Source organism: Euprymna scolopes, chromosome 2 (assembly GCF_053919585.1).
Source record: "Euprymna scolopes isolate OS-2025 chromosome 2, ASM5391958v1, whole genome shotgun sequence".
NCBI classification, from domain to species: domain Eukaryota; kingdom Metazoa; phylum Mollusca; class Cephalopoda; order Sepiida; family Sepiolidae; genus Euprymna; species Euprymna scolopes.
In genome coordinates this window covers 166609759-166629726 of record NC_136483.1, presented here as the reverse complement: position 1 = coordinate 166629726, position 19968 = coordinate 166609759, and the positions used below count along the sequence as shown (strand labels likewise).

Genomic DNA, 19968 nt, shown 5'->3' with positions numbered 1-19968 from the left:
GTTGATTGACTGTGTCTTACTGTGTCGGATATATACTTGAGAGTCAAAAGAATGAAAAGAATATGCTGTTGTCACAGATCTAGTAATTACTAATTCGATTATTCAGATTGCCCGGATGTCGAACATGTTGAATACATTACGTTACTACATATTTAACTAAATTAATTAAAATAAATCAATATTAATATAACATTAAATCCTAAGATTTTTCAAAAATATTTTTTGCAAAAACTTAACGTTGGATTCTTAGAAGAGATTTCATGTAAATTTATGGCTTTTTTGCACTACTAGGGCGGAATTACTTTTTTAGTTTTCAGTTGGGACATGGGGAGAGTGCATAACAGGGGTAGACAACAACATTCATTTATTCATTTATTCATTACAAAAAAAAAGTTGTGACTGTATTGTATATTGTAGGGGACAGCTTCCGGTTTTTAGTTAGAAACGAAGCTATTAGGACTGAATATTATTATTGAAGGAAAATTCTGGAATCGAACGCAGAAATTCTGGAATCGAACGCAGAAATTAAAAGGAATACATTTTTATTATTTAAATACGATTCCAGGAATGCAGTGAATTATCCATTATGGTGAGGAATGCAAGTTAGAAATAAGCTATACAACAAAGAGTGCGGGTAAACAGAAAGTTGTGTTGTTTTAATTTGGGTCGGAGCAGGAATAATGGAACAATGGCATCAAAAGAATGTTCATTGAGAAAATCTGGAACTTGTGTTGCCAGGGCACGTATTCGAAGCATGTTCATGGGATTCATATCTTTGGCCCGCGTATTAACGTCACAAAGAAGTATAGAATTAATATATGCACTTATGTTAGACTAGAAAAAGTCAGTCCGAGTGAGTCTGGAGATGAGAAACAGTTAGTCCGCAGAGCGGACTGAGAAGACTCCATTGGAGCAAAGGGGTCAGGAAAAGACGACAACTTAGCAGGCATCGAATTCCAATCACCAGCTAGATGAATAAACGTCTTGTATTTGTGACGTAAGCCTTTTGTCTTCGTTCGTCATTCAACCACAAGGTAATGTGTTTTGTCTTCAAGTTTATATGGATAATCACGCTGTCCCATGTATAAATGGATAATCATTATATTTCTCTTCACATCTATCTTTCAGCTCCACCGTCATAAGAATTGCTCTATCACTTCTACAAGTGTTGGGTCTCGTCTTGTCTCTGTGTAACCCCCATAACATATAAGGAAAATTAAACATTTTGAAAAACAAAATAGTTTTTTCAAAATTCACTTTTCAATAATGCATGATTATACTGTCTTAAAATTTTTTTAAAAAGTCTATTTTGTTAAAAAAAAAGCAATTCAGTTTTGTTTCATTATAATTTTTTTATATTTGTTTTAATTCCAGAAATGTGTTTAAAAAGGTTTGTTCAGGTTTTATTTTAAAAAATCTCTATTTTATTAAAAAAAACTAAGTTTCTATTTATTAAAAAAAACAAACTTTTTCAACAACAAAAAAACACGTATTAATCTTTGATTCGGACCTGAAATGGCATTTGTTGGCCCTTGCTATGCAATCTCTCCATGTCCCAACAGAGAACCAAAACAAGTGATTCAGTGATACCTAGTAGTGCGCAAGTTCCACATTTATCGTAAATTTATCATTTGTTCAGAAATTCCAAACAGCTATTCATGAAGAAACTTCATTTACATGAAATTTTCATATTTGAACATTTAGTGTTTGTTTTATATCATTCCGAAGAATTAAAATCAGTAACCATATTTAGTGGGCAAGGAATATGAATCCGACCCAAAATCATCAAGCTAAATATTGATTTAAGTTTTTTATTATTATTATTATTATTATTATTATTATTATTATTATTATTATTATTAGCTCACAAGGAGCTTTCACACAGGTCATAAAGGATCTCTCCTTGAAAAAAAGCCCGTGGTGTTCTCTGGAAGCTGAGTGACAACAAGTCTCCCCAGTTTTCCAGGCTCTCCACTTCTGAGAACATTTGCAAATGAATTTCATTATCGCAACAGCCGACCACCATCGTCTCCACTGAAATTCGAATCGCAATAAGCCTCCCCAAGGCCCCAGTTCTTTTTGCACTTGTCCAGCGGAGATATGATCAGCACTCTCTCCTCGGTCTTTCCATCATCCTTGAACCTTCTCGGCTATTTGGCATCAATCTTGTATGGGGGATGGTGATTGGGTAATGAGAAAGGATGGGGGAGGGGATAGGGGAGGGTATGGGGGAGGGATAGAGAACTTATGTATCTTCTATGTTCTTAGTTTCTTGTGACGCCTCTTAATGTTTTGTCTCTACCGCAGTTCGTCTGGTCCGCGAATGTGGTTCATGTGTATTAGTCCATTATTCTAGGGGTTTCCTTAATATTTTAGATGTTTTCATTATTGTTATTCGTTATATCTTTGCAGTCATTCCTTTGATTTCAATTTCTCCCATTCTTTTTTCAAAGTTTTTCGGGATTGTTCCTAGTGCTCCTATTATTATAGGCACTATTTTGATTATTTTCTACAATCTCCCTTTCAGTCCTCTGTCTAGCTCTGTGTATTTGTTCCGTTTCTTCTTTTCTTTGATATTTGTCTTGTGGTCAGCTAAAACAACAAAGTCTACGATTTGGCAGGACTTTTCTGTCTTGTTAATTATTACAGCATCTGGGCTTCTTGCTTGGAGTGTTTTATTTGTTTGTATGTCTATATCCCATAGGATTTTGTGATTCTCGTTTTCAGTTACTGTTGCTGGTTTATGTTTGTACCATTTGTCTGCACGTTCGAGATGCAGTTGTTTGCACAATTCCCAGTGTATGCCCTTCCCACTTGCCCGTGCCTGTTCTTGTATTCTTTTTCGGCTAGTTTGCTACATTCAATTTCTATATGGTTTTATCATTTTGTCTCTTTGTCCACAGAGTCTGCATTTGCTGTTTTCTTGTGTTTTGTCGATCTTTGCTTTGATGTGTCTGGTTCTTATTGAGTTATCTGGTGCTGCCGTTATTAGGGATTCAGTTTCTCTGTTTACGTGTCTTTTTCTCATCTATGTTCAAGAGTTTTCGTTATTCTCATCTTTTGTCGTCCTTACGAATCTTTCGTGTACATGTTTCTCTTCCCATTTTCCTCTTCTTGTCTTATTCTTTATCTTTCTGTTTTCTTGTTTTTTAGTGTCTTTCACTGCCATAATTATCCTTTTAATGTTTTGCGTGATGTAATTTTCTACTTTTTTTTTGGTGTTATTCTAGTTCTTTTTTTGGGGGTGTTATTCACATGTACCGGTCCCCTCCCGCCGTCTTTCCTTTTCATGCAGAGTCGGCCAACAGTATCCTTTGGGTGTAGTGCATTGTGCATGGTCATGAGTTTCCTGGTCTTCTGATCGAGCTGTCTCAGTTCTTCTTTGGTCCAGCCTATGAACGGTCCAGAGTATATTACTAGTGATACTGCCGATGTATTTATGGCTTTTATTAGATTTCTGTTATATAATCTAGTTCCAAAAGTTTTATTGTTCTCCTGAGGCATTCCTTTCCAATTCTCTCTTTCGTTTCTGTGGCTTCAATGGTGTCTTCTTCCAGAACTCCCAGGTATTTATAGGCATCTTGTGCCCCATAGTGTCTCTCCGTTTGGTTGGGTAGTTCCATGTCTTCTGTTGTCTCCAGTTTTCCCTTTCTTATGACTAGTAGTGCACACTTTTCCAGACCAAATTCCATTTGGATATCTTGGCTGCAGATCATGATAGTACTTCTTCTTCTTCTTCTTCTTCTTCTTCTTCTTCTTCTTCTTCTTCTTCTTCTTATTATTATTATTATTATTATTATTATTATTAACAACAACAACAACAACAACTGTCCTGACATGGTGTTGCCTGAGAGTATTTATATTTTCATATTTTCACCTTTTTCAATTTGTTTTCCAAAGCGAATTATTCACTCCCTTGGGTCTCCAATTGATCTAACTTTATTGGATATTTACCGAGAAAGAGACAACAGCTCGAAGGATAGGTTTTAAAGTTGGGTCAGATGGTTGAATGCATACAATAAAGCATCAGCACCATTGCCCCCTCCCCCAAAAACATTACAAATGGGCGAACTGATTCATAGTAGGAGAAAAGAAGTGAATAGCGCAGAACAATCGATTGGAATAAGAAAAACTTCAGCGTTTCATGCTAGGATTCACATTCATATGATAGCTACTATACGTATAAACTAAGACTATAAATTACATATATAACTCTAAACTAAGACGTATAAACTATGCATAAGACGTATAAACTAAGACTATAAACTACATACAAAACTATAAACTAAGATGTATAAACTACTATAAGACGTATGAACTAAGACGTATAAACTACGTACGGCGTATGAACTAAGACGACTAAACTACTTACTATAAGACGTATGAACAGTTATAAACTAAGACGTATAAACTACGTATAAGATCTAAAAACTAAGACGTGTAAACTACGTATAAGATCTATGAAGTTAGACGTATCGTATAAACTATATATAAGATCTATGAACAAAGACGTATAAACTACGTATAGAACGTATGAACTGGAATATAAACTACGAACAAGATGTATAAACTAAGACATATAAAGTACTATGCGTTCCTGTGCGTGACCCGTTGGAAAATAACCACAGCCACTTTAATTTCACTCGAGAGTCATATTTTGTTAAAACATTTGTAAACTAAAAATAACAGAAAAACGGAAAATCAATTTTAAGCTTGATAGTCCGAGAAAAACGATTTTCAAACTTAATCGTGACACAGCGAGGATCACGACATTCTCAAACTTAAGTCTGATATCCAACGTTTCTTATAGAGATGCTGGACGTATCTAAACACAAACGTTTTTTGGGACGTTTAGCCATAACTCTTGAAAAACTTACGTAACTTATTATTTCAACCTTATCCGTGACAGATAAATTGACGGACATAGCTTGGAATTAGTAGACTTGTATAGACTGTATATCAAAGGTGCCCATTTTATCTATGCGTTTCAAATGTATGTGCGTTTCAACTCGACCTAGTATCAGACACGGCTTCCTACAGAAAAGCTTGGATGCATTTGAGAAAGAAATCAACAGACAAAATAAAAAAAAGATAGATAAAATAAATAAAAATAAATAAATAAATAGGTAGATCAAAGACAGAATAAAAAATTGATGAAATTTGTTTTGGATTTTTGCGATGTGGCTTGATAATTGAGACTATTCGGATTTTTTGGAACACTATTCTAATTTATACTCTCACCATGTTTCGGCTTATAGCTCAAGGGATAAAATGCTAAGTATTAGCTCAGCTCATCTATTATACAAAGAGCCGTTGTTTGTATTTATGTAAAAAAAAAACAAAAAAAGACGACAAAATAAGTAGTGTTGGGACGATTAATCGGAATCGGGAATCGGAAAAAACTCGACAAATTTGTGGGTATCGAAATCAGTATCGGAATCGAAAAAAAAATAATGCCTATTTTCCGATGCCAAATCGATTCTGTATATTGTTTTTTTTTCGATTGGATTTTGTTTAAAACAAAATCTTCCATTGTTGGTAATAATGATAAAATAATGAATATTTATTGATTTTAAAATACCAGTAAAGCTAAAATCGATATATCATCCTCCACAAGTGTAATTTTACGTTTTCGAAAATATCTGCATATTTAACAAGTTTTTTTTTTTTTTACAGAAAATCAGGGAAAATAGCAACTCTATAGTTAAATATATAGAGATTTATAAAAAAACTCGGAATCGGAACCGTTAATTGCATCGGAATCGGGGAAAATATTGGAATCGACCCATTACTAAAAATAAGTAACAACAAAGTTGGTATCTTCCTGATTAGAGTTGCCCCGGATAAATAATATCTACAATTAAGAACACATATTAATTTTGGATGGTTTAGATAAAGTAGGTCGGTTTTTAATCTAAATAATGTGTAGTAACTATGATTTTTAATTAAAAAATTACTCCCCTTTAACATATATAATGTTTTTTCTTTATTTAACTGACAAATAAATTCATATATACCTATATTTGCTTTATATTGTCTTAAATTTCATATTATATCATACTCCACCTTCATATGTTGAGCTTCTCAGTAAAACAACAGAGAAACAGGTGCGCTCACGCTTATTGGCTACAATAAATGGGTGTGTGAATAACTAAGAATCTGATTGGCTGACTAGCAAACCCAGTACCATGTGGATATATAAAAGCACGAATCAACATTAATTCTATGCATCAGCCCGAGGAACCATCACGAGGATGAAACGCGGAAAATTTTGTTTTGCTTAATTCCCATATATATTTTAAAATTTATTACCTAATTCTACTTACCTATCTAGTACTCTCGAAGTAAATACCGACAATATTTACATAAAATTTTATGTATATATATATATATATATATTACAAGACTTTTGAGTTTTAAACTTAATGTAGTAACCATTGACTCTAATTCTATTGTAATTATCAAGTGCTCAATATTTTGTGTTTATATTCTAATATAAACCTTAGGTTAATATAGTCAAAATGTAGAGATATTTTTTACGTTTTCAATCATTGTATATATTTTGGACATCAACGACTAAATTAAGAAATTCATTTTTAATAATGGTTTGATTTATATTAAGTTGTTTAAGTTATTTAAGAGATAAGTTTTGCACTGTTTTGTAGATTTTTTAACGATGATTATTTTGTAGCGATGGCAACATTCACTCTTGTAATTTAAAAGATTAGAGCTTAAGTTGTTATATTATAAAAGGCTTAAGTTGTTATATTATAAAAGGCTACATGCCTGTCTGTCTCCATATTTTCAAACTATATCTCTGCTGAAACAAAAAGTCACAGAGCGGAGCTACAGGCCTCAAATGATAGTATTTTTATGGACCGTTCATTTATGGATATCTAGCCGGTTAAAATAGTTTTAAGGAGTCAAATTTGAAAAAAGAATCGCATTATACAGTTTGTATATTCATCTTAGTTTAATTTTGATTTTTTATCAGTTCATACGCGTGCCATCTTTGTACAGTGGTAACATCACCAGCTTTGAATGCTACAGCTATGCTTTCGGTTTTGATTGTCGGTGACGGCACCCAAATATTTATTTTTACTTTTGAAATCATGACTTTATAATAATATATACGAAACCTGGACAAATTAAACTAACATATTTAAACGTATTTTACGACAGGACAAAGCCCCCCCCGCGTGTAAGTATTACACGTATTTGTGGTTAAATTTGACACACCGCTGCTAAAAATTGTTATTCCAAATATCGACGTTCTGCTGTCAAAACTCAACATTAGAACACGATGCACTGCTAACAACTCTTGCTGCTCCAACATTCAAAGCAAAAATCGACTCAGTTTCCGAAAAATCAATCTTTTTATATCCAATTGGAAGCGTCTTATTTGCATATTAGGCGACAATATCGCAAAAATATAAAGAGAAAAGGCGAACATTTCCCCCTCTTTTATCCCTTCTTTTTGTTTGCACGGGACTCTACAGGCTGCACAAAAACAGGTTTGTACCAATTTTCTAAGCGTTTAATCACAGCTATAATATTAAGAAACGGGATTTTAATTTTTTTTTTTTATTTACGTTTAGTTCTACCCATGTAGTTTGGACATTATAATCAGCTAAAATAAGAATATCATCGACATAGCGTACGTAAATATGGCGATTTGTAATGTTATTAAATATTTTTTTGTCAGTTTGCCATAGAGAATCTGCTAAAAAAGAAAAAAAATATTTACGACTTTTAAAGCCTAGAAGCAATAGACATAGAAAAATATATACAACGTATAAAATCCTAGAATCAACAGACGTAAATAACAAAAAAAATATACGAACACATCAATAATAGTCTATCTCGGAGTTTTCATTATTTTCATGGCAAGTGCTCGACTGAGCATCAGTCAATGCCATCCTCTCCAAATCATTCAGAACAAATACGCGTCTATCTACAATTACAGTCAACACTTTCTCCTACCTTATATGTGTCTAAACGCAGATTCTTTGACAAAATTTTCATTTCTAGAAATGATGACTGTTTGAACTCTACACCGGAGGCTTCTTTCCAGCTGATTATAACACGTCGTTTTCAAGTCCAATGTGAACAAATTCTGCCCAATTTCCGCTTCTAACGACCATTACGGTGTTATCTCACTGACCATCTGACATTTATTAACCCTTATCCTCGAGTGGTCTCTGGGATCTTATATATATGTATATATATATATATATATATATATATATATTGTATTTGTTAACTCAAATATACTCATACATATACACCCCGTCCATACAAACATACATATATACCAACATACACATAGCTACACATATAAATACACACAGACGTATATATACATGCACGCACACACACACACACACATATTAGGTTGGTGCAAAAAACAATATCCTTTTCTCACATATGTTACTTTTATATATGACTAGTATGGGTGCCCGGCGTTGGAACCTATATCTAAAATTTGAAGTATTTAGACCCCAAATTGTCGGAGGAGTTTGGTAGAGTTCTCAAAGGTCAAATCGTTGAACTTTGACCCCTTAACAGCCAAATTTCTGTCCGAAAACCGATCATATAGATTTTCCGAAATCTCAGTATCCTGTATATCAAATTTCGAGTCTGTAGACTAAAAATTGAGTTATTGCGTAGGGAAATGAACACCGACAGACACACATACACGTTCACTTTTATAGATATATAGACTACTATGGGTGCCCGGCGTTGCCCGGGTGTTTGGAGGTGTATACTGAGCAAAAAAAAAAAAAAAAAAAAAAAAAAAAAAAAGCGGTCAATTTTTTAAACTTTGACCCCTATTATGCCCCCTTAACATTTACCTTTTTAGGCTCAAATCAAGTTATTAAGTTAGATCCATGTCCAAGGAACCTATATCTAAAATTTCAAGTGTTTAGACCCAAAATTGTCGGAGGAGTTTGGTAGAGTTCTCAAAGGTCAAATCGTTGAACTTTGACCCCTTAACTGCCAAATTTCTGGCCGAAAACCGATCACATAGATTTTCCCAAATCTCAATACTCTGTATATTAAATTTCGAGTCTGCGTAAGGAAATGTACACATACAGACACACAGACAGACACACAGACACGTTCACTTTTATAGATATACTAGCAGGGGTGCCCGGCGTTGCGCGGGTGTTTGGAGGTGTATGCTGTGCAAAAAAAGCAAAAAAAAAAACAAAAAAAAATGGTTAATTTTTTAAAACTTTGACCCCTATTATGACCCCTTAAAATTTATAGTTTCGGGCTCAAATCACTTTATTAAGTTAGATCCATGTTCAAGGAACCTATATCTAAAATTTCAAGTGTCTAGACCCAAAATTGTCGGAGGAGTTTGGTAGAGTTCTTAAAGGTCAAATCGTTGAAATTTGACCCCTTAACAGCCAAATTTCTGGCTGACACCCGTCACATCGATTTTCCCAAATCTCAGTACCCGGTATTTCAAATTTCGAGTTTATAGACTAAAAATTGACAGAGTTATTGCGTAGGGAAATGTACACAGACAGACAGACACACAGACACACAGACAGACAGACAGACACGTTCACTTTTATAGATATATAGATAGATGAATTTCTGAATTAATTCATTGATATATATAACCTTGTTATATTTCATTTTGAAGTTCATTTTTACTCTATCGAATCGTGTTATTCGTTACCGTTCTCAATCTTTTCATGGACAAAATTCAAATCCGCATGATTTTCTTGTTCGTTCAAACTAGCTTGGGAAACTGCCGAGACAGCTCGTGATATGAGTGATGCGTTTAGCCTAGGAACCACTTACGAATCTGTGGTATAACGGTGGTTTAAGAAATTTCGCAATGGTGACAAGAGCTTCGACCGACTGCGGTTGATAATGAACATTTGAAAGCCTTAATTGAAGCACAGAAGAGACGTTGTGAGCTTGTCTCTGTTTTATCCTTATTTCAATCTGGGCTCCAATCTATGCCCCCCACCTCGCCAAACATTCATGAGAAACACTCGTTTGGCTGAAAACACTATCAATAATTTCCCCACTCTTTATCTGTGCCTAAACCTAAACGTAGATTCCATTAACAAAGCTTTTTTCTTAGAACTGTATGCCTGTGGAACTCTCTTCCGTTTACCTGCTTTCCAGCTGACTACTATATGGCCGTCTTCAAGTCCAACGTAAACAAGTTCTTGATGAACTGTTCCTCTTAAGTAATACAATTTTACCAAATTTACACTTGTAACGATTACTATAATATTGTCCTTTTGACCTCTGTACACACTTTCACCCTTATCCTCGAATGACCTATGGGCCTTGATAACTGGTGATTCCTTTGTAAAAAAAAAAAAAAAAAAGGAAAAAAAGCCGATCCTGGCAAAACCTCACGAGAAGTTTCTGTTGAACTCGAGGTCGACCACTCAAAGTCGTTCGCCATTTAAAGCAAATAGCGAAGTTGGATAAATGAGTGCCTCATGAAGTGAACGCTAATAAAAAAAAATCGTCGCTTTGAGGTGTCTTCTACGCTCCTTATGCGCAACAAAAACGACCCATTTCTTGAGCGGATTGTGACGTATGATTAGAAATGGATCCTCCACGACAACCGGTGATGTTTGGCACAGTGGTTGGATGTCGGAGAAGCTCCATAACACTCCCCGAAGCCAAAATTGCACCAAAAAAGGTTATGGTGACCGTTTGATGGTCTGCGGCCAGTCTCATCCATCACAGCTTCTTGATTACGGCGAAGAAGTACTGCCAACAAATTGACGAAATACACAAAAAGCTGCAACGTATATGTCCTGGATTGGTCAATATAAAAGGGATCAATTCAAACGCTCGCCCGCATGTTGCTCAACTGACCCTGTAGAAGCTGAACGAATTAGGCTACGAGACTCTGCCTCATCCGCCATATTCACCAGATCTTTCGCCCTCCGATTATCACTTTTTCAAGCATCTCGACAATTTCCTGCGCGAAAAATGATTCAAAAGCCAAGATGATGCCTAATCGGCCTTCAATGACCTCATCGCTTCCAGAACTCCGGATTTCTATGCTAATGGAATAAACTTGTTTCTCGTTGGCAAAAATATGTGTCAATTCTAATGGTTCTGATTTCGATTAATAAAGTTTGTTATGAAAGGAGTTATGATCTTTTGAAGTTGAACGTCAAAAAACGACATTATTTTTGTACCAACCGAATCCATACCTATATATATATATATATATATATATATATATATATATATATATATATATATACTTATTTAAGTGCTTGCCAAATTTATGGAAACTTCTTATAAATTATTAACTCATGTTTCTAATTTATACTATTTTTGATTTCAGTTAAATTATGATTCAATTTATATTTTATAATTGTTTAAAACAAGCAAAACAATTATAAGATATTCATTTAATTTCATTCTATGATTTCCTATCACGTGCTTGATGGCTGCCGGAAAAAAAAACACACGATATGGAGTCCTCTATAAACTTTTTTCTTCTTGCAGCATAATATTGTCATGCATTTTTTTTTAATATCTAAGCAAATCTAATTTCTCTGAAGAGTATATGCACGAAAAGAGACAGTATTGACATAATAATAACAACCGTTTGTTTCTGCATAATAGAACGGATCTGTAAAAAATGTACTGACATTTAACAAACTGGAGGCGCTGTTTTGCACGAAAAACAAATGTTTGGATATTGGAATGTAAATATACTGTTATTCTTTTATATATGGCCTGATGTTATATTTAAAATACATTCAGCTTCTAAAAAAAGGATTGGTATACACTAACATTTAGCTGAAAAACATATTTTACCAAAACAACTTATACACGCGCACGCGCACACACACACACACACACACACACACACACACATATATATATATATATATAATGTATATATATATATATATAAGGAACCTAGTATGTGTATGGCTGTGCAAGTTCGTTGCCTATGGACTCGGAAACGGTTGAGTCGATTTTTTTGTAAATTTCACTCAAAAATATTTGATGTCTGGGAGTGTTCTTAAGTAGGTTTTGGATTGCAATGCGTCTCAGAAGTATCGAAAATAGATAATCGAAAAAAATTCGATTATAAAAAGAAAGTTCGATTTTGATCAAAATTAATACTTTCATACAACTCAACATCACAAGTGCATTTGAGAAGTTTTATTACCACACAAGCAGAAAGGCCAAGCATATAAAAAGAACTGTAGATTCTTTTATAAGACAGAGGCGCGTTCGAAATGAGTGTTTCTTTTAAAAGCACAACTGAACCATGATACTTGACTTTTGTACGTTTAATTTTAATTCAACTGATTATTTAAAAATACTTTCACAAAATCAATTGTTGGTTCTTTGATAAGACAGAGGCGCGTTCAAAATGAATGCTTCTGTTTAAAGCACGATTGAACCATGAAACTTGACTTTTGCATTTTAAACTTTAAATGAAGACATTATTTACTAATAATTCTATTATATATATATATATATATATATATATATATATATATATATATATATATATATATATACTCGGGTTTTTTTATATTCAAAAGTAATGGACTCGTGAATTCAACGAGGTTGTTAGATAGTGCTCAATAAAAAGAGCTGATAATACTTGTTTATTGTTATATAAACATGCTCACATCCCGCCACTACAAACAGCCACTTGTTTCAATCAAACAAGTGGCTGTTTGTAGCGGCGGGATGTGAGCATGTTTATATAACAATAATAATATACTTGTTTATTGTTATATAAACATTCTCACATCCCGCTGCTACAAACAGCCACTTGTTTCAATCAAACAACAGATATCATCAGGCAGCGACTTGACTATTAAAATGTTCAATGAACATTTGAATAGTCAAGTCGCTGCCTGATGATATCTGTTGTTTGATTGAAACAAGTGTCTGTTTGTAGCAGCGGGATGTGAGAATGTTTATATAACAATAAACAAACATATATATATATATATATATATATATATATATATATATATATATATATATATATATATATATAATAAAGAGTCTACGCGGACCGACCAATATTCCGAGATTCATCGGCATTAACGTGTTATCATTTGGAGTTATGATGATGGAAACATTTGTCAATTATCAGAAACTCCTTATGATGTTTAAATATACATTCGCATATTTCATTCCATTTGTTTATATATACATTCGTATATTTCATTCCATTTGTTTTATTTCGATTAAATCTTTAGATCATAATGATAAGTGTTAATACTTACAGTTTCTTTTGTTTATCATCTGACCAATAATGTCGTCCGATGGGGAATTTACTCCTATTACTGGTGTAGCTGTGAAAAAGAAAAGAAAACAAAATGTAAAAAAAATATTTAAATGGGGTCAATTAAGTGACGTCATTGTGCGAAAGCAACTTAGCCATTTCATGTTAGAAACTTAATTGACGTATTATAATTTTGTAACCTGCACATTTGGAATACTTTTAAGAGCTTTGTTTTTTTTAATCGACTCAATCGGCATAATAATAAGAGTATTCGCTAATGGACTAGAGATCAAGGTTCAATCCTTGGTCGAATCATACCGAAAACTCAAAAATGGTTCTTGATGCACTCTCAGCATTATAAGATGTGAATCAAAAGTAAGTGGATTAATCTTGGGAAAAAAGTTCCGCCCTTTCCCTTACTTTTGTATAGTAACTAATAAAAAAATAGAGTTTTGGGTTCACCGTTGACTGTACCTATTTACTATGCCTCCCCACGGGACAGAGTTAGACACCAGGGTGGTTTTTTACGTGGAGAAAAGGTACAAAAATAAAAATTGTCTCAGTCGTGAAGGATTTCTCCACCACTGAAAGAGAACAAGAAATGGAAGTGCAGCATCTGAAGAACAGATGGTATTTATTTGCTCCCCCACCGAGCAAATTAGGCACAAGGCCGATTTTTAATGTGAGGAGTGAAGGGAGGGGGAAGGGAAAAAGGGGACCAGCTCCCGAGAGGTGGGAAATGGGAGCTGGTTAATGGTCAGGCATGTGGGGTTGCCCCCACATCTGGTCTTTGCTAGTCATAGCTAGTCATAGCTTGCAGCATCTGAAGAACAGATGGTATTTATTTGCTCCCCCACTGAGCAAATTAGGCACAAGGCCGTTTTTAATGTGAGGTAAAAACCAGCTCCCCTAAAAGTAGGCAAAAAGGGGGCACTCTGGTTACCAAAAATAATAATTGTCCCAGTATAGAGGGTTTCCCCTCCATTGACTGGTACAAATTATCTTACGTGCAGCATCTGAAGAACAGATACTACACTTTGATCTTGACCAAAACCGTTGACTGTAGTCAACCAATTTACCATTTCTAATTGCAGTTATATTTATCTATGTATAGTTACAAATATATCACTTTGATCATGACATGGCCTGTTTGGTTTGGTTTGACCAGGAAAACACTGGGCGGTCTGACACTTAGCAAAGAGTTGTGATATTTACCTCTCTCCCACCGCCGAGAGGATGTGACACAAGGTCGGAAGGTGGGAAAATAAGCCAGTGCTCCAAAAAGAGAACATCGGCCCTACAAAAAGTATGCCTGAGTAACCTCGTCGGCACCCTCCTGTGAGGGCGCCCCAGGCAACAAGCGATAAACCTCAACGTTTACTATGAAAGTACACGGCCCAAATCTGCCCTATTAACATTTGTGATGTTGAGTTGTATAAAAGTAGAACCCCGGGATACGGTGGCCCTAGGATACGGGTTTTTTTTTTTATTTTAAATTACAATGTAGAATACAATGTTTTTTCCGGCCCTTGGTTATGCTATTTACCCCGCCTTACGGTGTCATTTATTATTTAATTATATACATGTGTATTATATACTGTACTGTATTTTGTTACTAAATTTTAATGCCGTATCCCGGCGTTCTACTGTATATATTTATTTCTAAATAAAAATGTCATTGGAACCATTGGGGATCTTTTAAGTAGGTTTAACGTGATAACGTGATTGTGGTATTTTGGTGAAAGAATCTAAGCTAAGAGTATTCAAAAGTTTTTTTTCTTATTGTTTTCAAGGATGACACTCGAGATTCCTCATCCACCAAATCAAAAAAGACATACTGCCTATGTTGAATAGAAATGTTGTAGCTTTTTTATTTGACTAAATAAATCGCCATGAAGCAGCGTAAATGAGAGAATAAGTTGAAGAATGAGAACAGATGAAATTCGAGGCAAGAGAGAAAAAGAGAAAAATGGACGTCGATTTCCATGAAAAAAAAAATGATTTATATTGTTTGTTATTGAGCGTTAACCTACTAGCATTATCAATCCAGAATAATAAGAAATGGAAATTCATTCCAAGTCAACATGATAAACTTGAGGTCATGATTGCTAGATTGCGGGATTTAATAAATATGTTCAAAGAGAAAGTAAGAGGGGGAGAGAGACAGTTCTTTGGAAGTACTACACGTGTGAACATGTTCATTTAAAATGCGCTGATATGATATAGTTAAACACTGCTTATCGATTTATCGCTATCTCTATCTCTATCTCCACCTATTCCATTGCTCAGTTATTTAGAACGAAGATCAAGTCGTATAAATCTATCCTATCTTCCAATTTTAGGGTATGAAATAACTTATTCACGGGCGGCGTTTCCTCAGGCTGGAACTATCGCAGATAGAGCGTATACAAAGTATGATTTTGAACGTTTATGTGTCTTGTTTGTTTTTGTCTTTTTGTGATGATGATCACTTTAGGTTAGTTTTATTTGTGTATGACACAATGTTGAAATATAACAATATCATCATCAATTTTCAAAATTTATTTCTGTTTGCTGAATTTTAAGAAGAATGCCACGTCATCTCATCAACAATGTTCTAAATTTTATTAAAAAAACGACATTGGTCAACAAAATATCTTTTGCTCTGTTGTCTGAAAAAAGTTAAGCCGCTGAATTAAAATATCCATATTATATTTTGCTTCTGTCTGTCTGTCTGTTATATTTTTTCTCGGAAATTACGGGGTCGATCGAATTGAAATTTAGTATAAACCTTTGTCATGATAAATTGGAGTGAACTAAGTATTATAGTATTTGTTCGATGCCCAGTAAGAAATTAATAAGAATTATCCACCACAATACCACACTTACTCTAGACGTTTTCCAGAAAACTACTGGGTCGATCTAGCTGAAATTTTATGTAGACCTTTGGTATGATAAGGTGCAACGAACTAAGTATTATAGTATATGTTTGATGCAGAGTTAAAGGTTAACAGAGATCAGAATTTTATGCAAAAATGGGCACAAATGCAACAATAACAATCGATTTGGCATTAACTATTTATTTCAAGTCAAGGGGTTATAACCTTTGCCCGTTTTAACGGGCTAAAAGGTCTAGTAAAATCAATATGGTCTAATTAGGTTATGGTTTCCTGCCATTGAAATTGACATTTTTCATACATTGTCTTATTGTACAAAACTTGAGTTATTTAAAATTATCTTAAAATGTGCTTTGAAGCAATTTTTCTATTGTCTCCAATCAAGTAATTATGTTTATAGAAATCATACTAAGTTAGCTTGTATAGTTTACATAATTCTTGTAGATATTTGATATGGTAGATTTTATGAACATGAGCAACTCTTTAGCAATTGAGGCATATTTTTATTTGATTCCCCTATTGTTATGCGAGGAAAAAGATATCCAGTTAATACAAGTCTTTCATCCTGATATATATTTCCTTTAAAATTAGTAAATTTATTTAATCTATAAATTCCTTTTAAGTCTTAAATTCGTTAGTTGCAGGTGATCAGAGCAATTCTTATCATTGAAACAAGTTGCACATTAAATATGTAACCTTTGTAAACATCAAACCGGAAATGCTTAAATAATTCATAATAAATTTATGTTGGTAAAAAAAATAATAAAAATTGATAATTTAGTAAAAATATTTTTATTTTACGTATTTAGAAGTGATGCCTGGGCAAATCATGGTCACCCTTACATAGTATACAAGTATTGCAAAGAAAGCTTCAGACGATGGAGTACAGGTTTATCGAAAGGTTTAACATTTGTTGGGCCAATCGTTTGCAGAAAGCAAAAAATCAATTATGATTTCTGTTACTTTTGTTTGTTTGTTTTTTTTTACACTAGTTTTCAAAGCCTGGGGGCAACTGGAGGGTAAGGGGTAATGAGTGTACGGTAGTCCATGGGAAAATATCGTAGTCATCGTTAGAAGTGAAAATTTGATAAATTGAATTACTTAAGAGGACGGCTCATCAAGAACTTGTTCACATTGGACTTGAAGACGACCATATTGTAGTCAGTTGAAAAGCAGGAAAACAGAACAGAGTTCTTATGGCGTGCAGTTCTAAGAAAGAAACTTTCTTAATGGAATCTACGTTTAGGTTTAGGCACAGATAAAGAGTGGAGAAATTATTGATAGTGATTTCAGCTAGACGAGTGTTTTTCGTGAAAATCAGAACGGGGGGGGGGCATAAATTAAAACTCAGACCAGCACTTGCCATGAAAATGACGATAAAACAGAGACACGCTCGCAACGTCCCTTCTGTGGGAAAGAGACTGCAGGGAAGGGAAAAGGGCATCCTCTACTAGGCTACAAAGTCTATTTTGAACTCCGTCATGGCAGGATAAGCTGCTTCTAACATCTCCTGCCCGATGTAGCAACAATACTCCATCCTTAGATGTACTTGGCTCTTATATAGGTAGAGACTTGCATAAGCAGTAAGATATCTACTGGAATTGTAGAATGATCCTACTATTTTTCCAGCAGCCTTGACAACTGATTTGATTGTGTTAATTAGAAAGATAAATTGTATCAAGCTCTACTGTCTGCTTGAAAGTCAATACAACATAGTGCATCCATGTTCATAAATTTGCCAAATCTTTCCGCAGAAAGTATGGAACTAGATAATCAAAGTATTTCAATTGAGGGACCTGTCGAATCTGTTTTTAATGCAGATATAAGATCTTAAATGTCCAAGTTATTCAACCAAAAAGAACAAAGTGATTGGATAAGAAATTTTAATCGTTCAAAAGGATCATCAGCGGTTCTGGCACCAAGAAAAAACAACTTATTGCAAGAGTAAGTTTTTATCAGAATCAAGAGTAAAGTTTATTACGATTTTTGTACTTTGTTGATTGGTTGGTTGTTTTTGTTTTACGGCATATCAACCCTTTTCAGATGATTTAATGCCAAATCTAGTTATTTTGAAGAAAATGTTTTAATAGAATATATTTGTTTTTGTTTTTTTTTTCAAATCGGTTTCTATTTAACCCATAGTTGGGCTCCTAACACCTACTACCACTCCGGATAAAAGTGGATCTGGGAGCAATGGCAATTAAAGGGTGGCTCTACACTCCCCAAAGCCTGCAAGCTGGGGCCTCACCATCGGATATAGTTTAAGGTCATATCCAGGACATTGTACTTTGTAACATTGAAAGTTTCCTTTTACAAATAAGTGTTATTGAATATAATAATGAACAATTGTGGTTCTTTTTAGTTTTAGTTTATTATTGATAATTATTATTGAAAATTATTATTGATAATTATTGTTAATAATTATTGTTGATAAGTATTGTTGATAATTATTGTTGATATATTAAAAATCTTATGCAAATGGATGTTATGCAATACAAAAATGAAGAATTGTAGTTCTAAAATAAGTTTTAAAAATGTAGACCCCTTACAATGTTTATATAATGCTATTTATATAAAAGCTCTACACATGTATTGAGCACTTTTTAGAATAAAATGTAGAAACCATAGCAGCATACGAAACAAACTTTAAATAAATTGTATCACTCAAATCATCAATGGTGAATTCGTGTGGATTTAAAAATGGGAAACTTACTCTTAAGCCTAACGTAACATCATACAAAGTGTCCATGTTTTTTTGTTCCAGTGGAATGGTAAAGATAACGCATAACATTGGGTGCAGAAAGATTGAGCTGCGAAAGAAACTTTGGAGATTGGTGATCCTGACGTTATTAATTGAAGCGATTGTTAAAACGCATCAAATCATTTGATATCAAATTTGGACTGATCAAACAGCACGCGATAAAGATGGAAATTGTTGTTTTTTTTTTTTTTTTTGCTATTGATGCAAAGCATTTCCGGGTTTGAGCAGTGGAAAACCTGAAGCTGCGATAAGAATATTGATCATAGTTTCAAAATTTTTGAATTTAATAACTGATAACATGTCTTCTGCTTGGAAATCATTTGTGAATATTGTTCAACATTTTTTTCGATAACACAAAAAGATGAGAACTATGAAGATTCATCAAGATGAGGCTTTAAAAAAAACAATTAAAATGTGTTTTTATATGAAATTGCTTTTTCCGTCTAACATTATCTTCTACAAATTTGATTTTGTTTTTTTTTACATTTCACGTCTGAAAATAATTGTTTCTCCCAAAAAACATGATCTTGGTGTATAATATATGATCTCTTATAAATAATGCTTATTGTTAAAAAGTTACGATATAAGACTATAAGACGATACCAAAAGATAAAATAAAATGCAGAAATTTTATTCTTTTTTAATTTGAGAAAATAGTAATTTATACACTTCAAATTTCATTAACATGCATAAAAATTGGGATAATTCCATTTCTTGGTATACCAAAAGTCTGACTTGATGACTGAAAATGTATTATTTTTTATTCAGCGTATTCAAATTATCCAAAATCACTTATAAGCTTCCTGACAGCAAAATATGTGTTGACTAGTGTAATTTATAGTTCGCATTTATTCAACGGAAGAGAAAAGCGGTAATCAATTAAAAAAAAACAGTTATCTATTACGAAAACCTTCGTTTCGAATTTTCTATAATTTAAATAGCAGAATAGTTGATAAATAGATATACTATTCTGATAATTGATTCTTTTCTTTTTATAAAATCTTAAATATAATAATTTTTATTAAAAATGTAATTCGCTTTCCTTCTGAAGCTAATTATTCCCGGCT

The 19968-nt window shown here is 33.6% G+C and overlaps 1 protein-coding gene across 1 annotated transcript in view; it reads right to left on the bottom strand.

The window, feature by feature from the left end:
- LOC145298654 (uncharacterized) overlaps positions 1–19968 on the bottom strand; it is a 200726-nt gene that overhangs the window by 59857 nt on the left and 120901 nt on the right. The window contains exon 3 of the mRNA XM_080144334.1: positions 13266–13334. Coding sequence (XP_080000460.1) covers positions 13266–13334 — 69 coding nt within the window. The remainder of the gene's footprint in view (positions 1–13265; positions 13335–19968) is intronic.